The 6,781-nt window shown below is 44.8% G+C and overlaps 1 protein-coding gene across 1 annotated transcript; it reads right to left on the bottom strand.

Moving 5' to 3' along the window:
* Positions 1-1,686: 1,686 nt before the first annotated feature.
* Positions 1,687-4,731, bottom strand: LOC110520887 (protein S100-A1). The gene is made up of 3 exons (XM_021598335.2): positions 4,618-4,731; positions 2,135-2,296; positions 1,687-1,883 (listed from the first exon to the last, which is right to left on the bottom strand). The coding sequence occupies exons 2-3, from the start codon at positions 2,273-2,275 to the stop codon at positions 1,719-1,721; spliced, it is 306 nt and encodes a 101-aa protein (XP_021454010.2). The 5' UTR covers positions 2,276-2,296; positions 4,618-4,731; the 3' UTR covers positions 1,687-1,718.
* Between the last annotated feature and the right edge of the window lie 2,050 nt (positions 4,732-6,781).

The following is a 6,781-nucleotide window of genomic DNA, read 5'->3' as shown; positions in this document are numbered from 1 at the left end:
TTGTTTTTAATAACCTGCCCAGGGACTGCGGTTGAAAATTAGCCGGCTGGCTAAAACCGGCACTTTTACTGAAACATTGATTAATGTCCACTGTCCCTGTAAAAATTAAATAAACTCAAACGTATCATTAAGTTATCTTGTTGACAAGTTAGTATGCTATTTACTGTATTGCAAAAGTTATGTTGAATTGTGCTTGGTTGTCAATGGAACCAAATATTAACATTTGAGGGAGATGCATCTTCTGCTTGGATAGTTCCATCTGTGCCACGGAGTCTGGCTTCAATTCCAGTTTGTCTACAAATGAATAATTGATATGTTGGATTCACGTCTCCATTTCAACCAAACATCTAAGTTAAAGAATAGTAATAAATCAAATCAAACTTTAAATGTGTTTTAAATACAGTTTGATTTAGTCCTATTCTTTAACTTGGATTGTTGGTTAACATGGAGACGTGAATCCGACATATTTATTATTAACTTGTAGATTCCATTTGAAAAGCCTAGGCCTGTATGTATTGTCTATTTTTAGTAGAATCCTGGGCTGAATTTAAACAACAGCTGTTGATGACTTCCCAATTCTATATAAGAAAATAACGTTATTGATAAAGTATGGTTACAGTTAATTTGCTCTGTTAAATCTACCCTTTTGGAATTACTTAAATAGCATCAGTGAATCTATTTAGTGGAAATTTCTCAACAATCATGCTCAAGCTAGCACATTGCTAATAGTCCTTGACAAAAACTAAGCAGGGCTGGGCTTGGTTAGAACCCTAAATGGGTGCCCAAAGTGATCGCTGTAGATAGATCAGCTCTCCATCCAGTAGGTGCTGCCCAACATATTGTTTTTTCTTATAGTTGTCATGCCCTGATCTGTTTCACCTGTCCTTGTGCTCATCTCCATCCCCCTCCAGGTGTCGCCCATCTTCCCAATCATCCCTTGTGTATTTATACCTGTGTTCTCTGTCTGTTTGTTGCCAGTTCGTCTTGTTTGTTCAAGCTTACCAGCAACTGTCTGGATTATCGACCCATACCTGTCCCTGAGCCTGCCTGCCGACCTTTACCTCTGTCCCTCTCTGGATTACCGACCCCTGCCTGCCTTGACCCGTTTTTGCCTGCCCTGTTGCTACAATAAACATTGTTACTTTGACAGTCTGCATCTGGGCCTTACCTTGGTTCTGATAGTAGTGGATATTACATTGAAGATCTGATGTTGTTTCAAAGTAATACATTCAACATATTTATAAGATTTGTCTGTTGAAATTTGGTTTAATCCTGTGGTTGGAATTTCACCCTCAAAACAGTTCACGTCAATTACTTTTTGCAAATCCAACGTACCTTCCACTTAGATTCCACATCACAATAGGTTGACAAATTGAAACGTTGATTTAACCAGTTTGTGCCCAGTGGGTAGTTTTAGCATAAGATCTAGAAAGGCTTTGCGCCAAGGTTTACTAAGAAGTTGTGTCAATACCGAACTAAGAAGAAGTGACTGGCACTGTCTATTCTGTCTTACACTTACGGGACAAATTACAGGCCAAATACAACAGACAGACACACGTCAGACAAATGTGACAAACAGAGATACAGAGTGGGAAAGTCACTGTTTATTCACAACAGTAAGACTTCTTATAAAGTAACTTATTTGACGTATAGAGAAGCAAAATGACATATAGAAAAGCATCCATCTCTGCTTCTCTTTCTCCTTGTCCTGTCCTCCCTCACTTCTTAGCGGCAGCCTTCATGATGTGGAGCTGGTAGATCTGTTCACAGGCGATGGAGAGGTCCACCACCAGGGAGACAAACTCCTCGAAGTTTACCATCCCATCACCATTCTGGTCCAGAATCTTCATGATCTTGTCTATGGCGGCTGGGTCCTTCTGGGACTGAGAGGGAAGGAGAGATGGAGGAGATGAAGAGAATGAGAGAGATGGGGGAGGGGAGAGGGGGGGTTAGATTGACTTTAGATTCTCTTGAGATGGGAAAGACAGAGAAAGTGTTGAGAGAGAGAGAGAGAGAGAGAGAGAGAGAGAGAGAGAGAGAGAGAGAGAGAGAGAGAGAGAGAGACAGAGAGAGAGAAAAAGAGAAAAAGAGAAAAAGAGAAAAAGAGAAAAAGAGAAAAAGAGAAAAAAAATACCTTCAGGAAGCTGCCCAGTTCTGACTGCATGAGTTCATTCAGCTCCTTCTTGCTCAGTGTGTTACAGTCACCGTCCTTGTCGGCATAGCGATGGAACACCGTGATCAGGGACTGCATGGATCTCTCCAACTGAGACAGCATGGCTGCAGAGAGAAGGATACACTGAGGAGGGGAGCGAGGGAGGGGAGAGAGGGAGGAGGGGGGTGTAAATTACAGTGGCAGATAAAGATTAAGACTGAGATCGAGTCGTACTACACCGGCTCTGACACTCGCCGGATGTGGCAGGGCTTACAAACCATTGCAGACTACAAAGGGAAGCACAGTGACACGAGCCTACCAGATGAGCTAAACTACTTCTATGCTCGCTTCGAGGCAAATAACCCTTAAACATGCATGAGAACACCAGCTGTTCTGGAAGACTGTGTGATCACTCTCTCCGCAGTCGATGTGAGTAAGACCTTTAAACAGGTCAAAAAAAAATTCTCTGTTGACAGGGTTGTATGTAACATGAGCCTACCAGATGAGCTAAATGACTTCTATGCAGACTTCGAGGCAAGCAACACTGAAGCATAAATGAGAGCCATCAGCTGTTCCGGACGACTGTGTGATCACGATCTCCGTAGCCGATGTGAGTAAGACCTTTAAACAGGTCAACTTTCACAAGGCCGCAGGGCCAGACGGATTACCAGACGTGTACTGCGAGCATGTGCTGACCAACTGGCAAGTGTCTTCACTGACATTTTCAACCTCTCCCTGTCCGAGTCTGTAATACCTACATGTTTTAAGCAGACCACCATAGTCCTCGTGCCCAAGAACATGACTACCGACCCGTAGCACTCACGTCTGTAGCCATGAAGTGCTTTGAAAGGCTGGTCGTGGCTCACATCAACAACATCATCCCAGAAACCCTAGATCTACCCCCATTTGCATACCACCCCAACAGATCCACAGATGATGCAATCTCAATTGCACTCCACACTGCCCTTTCCCACCTGGACAAATGGAACACCTACATGAGAATGCTGTTTATTGACTACAGCTCTGGTTTTCTGACCCCTGCCTACCCTGACCCTGAGCCTACCTGCCGTCCGGTACCGTTGCCCCAGCTCTGGTTTACTGACCCCTGCCTTACCCTGACCCTGAGCCTGCCTGCCGTCCGGTACCGTTGCCCCAGCTCTGGTTTACTGACCCCTGCCTTACCCTGACCCTGAGCCTACCTGCCGTCCGGTACCGTTGCCCCAGCTCTGGTTTTCTGACCCCTGCCTACCCTGACCCTGAGCCTACCTGCCGTCCGGTACCGTTGCCCCAGCTCTGGTTTTCTGACACCTGCCTACCCTGAGCCTACCTGCCCTGCCGTCCGGTACCGTTGCCCCAGCTCTGGTTTTCTGACCCCTGCCTACCCTGACCCTGAGCCTACCTGCCGTCCGGTACCGTAGCCCCAGCTCTGGTTTACTGACCCCTGCCTGCCCTGACCCTGAGCCTGCCTGCCGTCCGGTACCGTTGCCCCAGCTCTGGTTTACTGACCCCTGCCTGCCCTGCCCTGTTTATTGCCTGCCCCTGTTTGCAACATCAAACTATTGTTTATTCGACATGATCTGCATCTGGGTCTTCCCTTCATGCCTGATAGATGGTACTAATATGCTGACTAATAGCAAACTATCCCTTCGAAGCAAACAAATTAACAATGCACATTCAGGGAGGATGGGAGTTGGCTTTCTTTGTCTCTGTAAGCACAGTCTGTTACTTAGTGACATTTAAGCTGTCATCTTCCACTCCTTTACACATTCCCTCTACCTCTGACTCCTCCTCTTTCTTTTGGTGCCTCCCACTTTCTTTGGGAACATCCAACATCTCTAGCTGTGTAGACTGTCCTTTAACCAAGTTTGGCCTGGGGTAGGCCGTCATTGTATATAAAAATTTGTTCTTAACTGACTTGCCTAGTTAAATAGAGGTTAAATAACCTCTGTCATAGCTTGACCATGTGACACATCATCATAAGTGTGAAAGTTTGGGGAGATGGGGATGGAAAGGGGTGTGACAGGAGAGGAAAGGGTTTTGCAACAGTTCAGTGTAGAGAAATCATGCTGATGATAATTGGTGAGTAATGCCTATAAATGACATGAACCGGAGGAGAAAAACGTTTGTAGGTCTAACAGAGTTATAAAACAAAAACATTATAGCCTACAAATGAAACATGAAAAGGTTTAGGTATAGATAGACTACATTATGTCTTCATCAGTAAATAGTATGTCCTGTCATCCTGCATAACAAACCATAGAAGAACTGATTTTTGAATCAAAGCAAGCGAAGACTAATGAACATTATAGCCTACAAGTTTGCCGGACGAGACAGATCAGTAGCTAGTCACACTTGGAAACAGTTGTTACAGTTGTGTGAGACCTGTTTATTACACTAGATAACCTCCTCTGTTAAACCAAAGACACCAATAGTAATAGTAGAATAAGTGGAGATTGGTTACTTACCAAACAGAGGAGAGACGCTATCAGAACAGGGTGGGGAACTAGGGTACTGCTGAATATATACCAATGATGTTGAATCTACTGCGCACGAACTGTGGGAAAGATTTTATAAAGACAAAGAATTTATAGAGAACAGAACGCCTGCCTAATTGTGAGTGTTTGTAACCTATAGTGGAGGTGTGTGTGTGTGGGAGGGAGGGAGGGAGGGAGTTAGAGTTTAGGCATGATGTCTTTGAGTCCTCATCTTTGAATTTAACATGATAAAATAGACATGGATCACCTAGAATGTTTTCATATCGCATTAACACACTGAGAACTCACTGATCTAATTAACACACTGAGAACTCACTGATCTCATTAACACACTGAGAACTCACTGATCTCATTAACACACTGAGAACTCACTGATCTCATTAACACACTGAGAACTCACTGATCTCATTAACACACTGAGAACTCACTGATCTAATTAACACACTGAGAACTCACTGATCTAATTAACACACTGAGAACTCACTGATCTCATTCACACAATCTATAGAATGATGCTGAATCTATACCAATGATGCTGAATCTATACCAATGATGCTGACTCTATACCAATGATGCTGAATATTTACCAATGATGCTGAATACATACCAATGATGCTCAAATCAAATCAAATCAAATTTTATTTGTCACATACACATGGTTAGCAGATGTTAATGCGAGTGTAGCGAAATGCTTGTGCTTCTAGTTCCGACAATGCAGTAATAACCAACAAGTAATCTAGCTAACAATTCCAAAACTACTACCTTATAGACACAAGTGTAAGGGGATAAAGAATATGTACATAAAGATATATGAATGAGTGATGGTACAGAGCGGCATAGGCAAGATACAGTAGATGGTATTGAGTGCAGTATATACATATGAGATGAGTATGTAAACAAAGTGGCATAGTTAAAGTGGCTAGTGATACATGTATTACATAAAGATGCAGTAGATGATATAGAGTACAGTATATACATATACATATGAGATGAATAATGTAGGGTATGTAAACATTATATTAGGTAGCATTGTTTAAAGTGGCTAGTGATATATTTTACATCATTTCCCATCAATTCCCATTATTAAAGTGGCTGGAGTTGAGTCGGTGTGTTGGCAGCAGCCACTCAATGTTAGTGGTGGCTGTTAAACAGTCTGATGGCCTTGAGATAGAAGCTGTTTTTCAGTCTCTCGGTCCCAGCTTTGCACCTGTACTGACCTCGCCTTCTGGATGATAGCGGGGTGAACAGGCAGTGGCTCGGGTGGTTGTTGTCCTTGATGATCTTTATGGCCTTCCTGTGACATCGGGTTGTGTAGGTGTCCTGGAGGGCAGGTAGTTTGCCCCCGGTGATGCGTTGTGCAGACCTCACTACCCTCTGGAGAGCCTTACGGTTGTTGGCGGAGCAGTTGCCGTACCAGGCGGTGATACAGCCCGACAGGATGCTCTCGATTGTGCATCTGTAGAAGTTGAAGAGGCGCTGCTGCGCCTTCTTCACGATGCTGTCTGTGTGGGTGGACCAATTCAGTTTGTCTGTGATGTGTACGCCGAGGAACTTAAAACTTACTACCCTCTCCACTACTGTTCCATCGATGTGGATAGGGGGGTGTTCCCTCTGCTGTTTCCTGAAGTCCACAATCATCTCCTTAGTTTTGTTGACGTTGAGTGTGAGGTTATTTTCCTGACACCACACTCCGAGGGCCCTCACCTCCTCCCTGTAGGCTGTCTCGTCGTTGTTGGTAATCAAGCCTACCACTGTTGTGTCGTCCGCAAACTTGATGATTGAGTTGGAGGCGTGCGTGGCCACGCAGTCGTGGGTGAATAGGGAGTACAGGAGAGGGCTCAGAACGCACCCTTGTGGGGCCCCAGTGTTGAGGATCAGCGGGGTGGAGATGTTGTTGCCTACCCTCACCACCTGGGGGCGGCCCGTCAGGAAGTCCAGTACCCAGTTGCACAGGGCGGGGTCGAGACCCAGGGTCTCGAGCTTGATGACGAGCTTGGAGGGCACTATGGTGTTAAATGCCGAGCTGTAGTCGATGAACAGCATTCTCACATAGGTATTCCTCTTGTCCAGATGGGTTAGGGCAGTGTGCAGTGTGGTTGAGATTGCATCGTCTGTGGACCTATTTGGGCGGTAA

The sequence above is a fragment of the Oncorhynchus mykiss genome, chromosome 3 (assembly GCF_013265735.2).
Source record: "Oncorhynchus mykiss isolate Arlee chromosome 3, USDA_OmykA_1.1, whole genome shotgun sequence".
NCBI lineage: Eukaryota > Metazoa > Chordata > Actinopteri > Salmoniformes > Salmonidae > Oncorhynchus > Oncorhynchus mykiss.
The sequence above is the reverse complement of the archived record's forward strand: the minus strand, read 5'-3'. Positions and strand labels throughout refer to the sequence as shown.

Coding starts and splice junctions, on each gene's coding strand:
- LOC110520887 (XM_021598335.2), bottom strand. CDS start 2,275: ATGCTGTCTCAGTTGGAGAGATCCATGCAGTCCCTGATCACGGTGTTC. Junction 1,884..2,134: donor AACTGGGCAGCTTCCTGAAG/GTATTTTTTTTC, acceptor CTTCCCTCTCAG/TCCCAGAAGGACCCAGCCGC.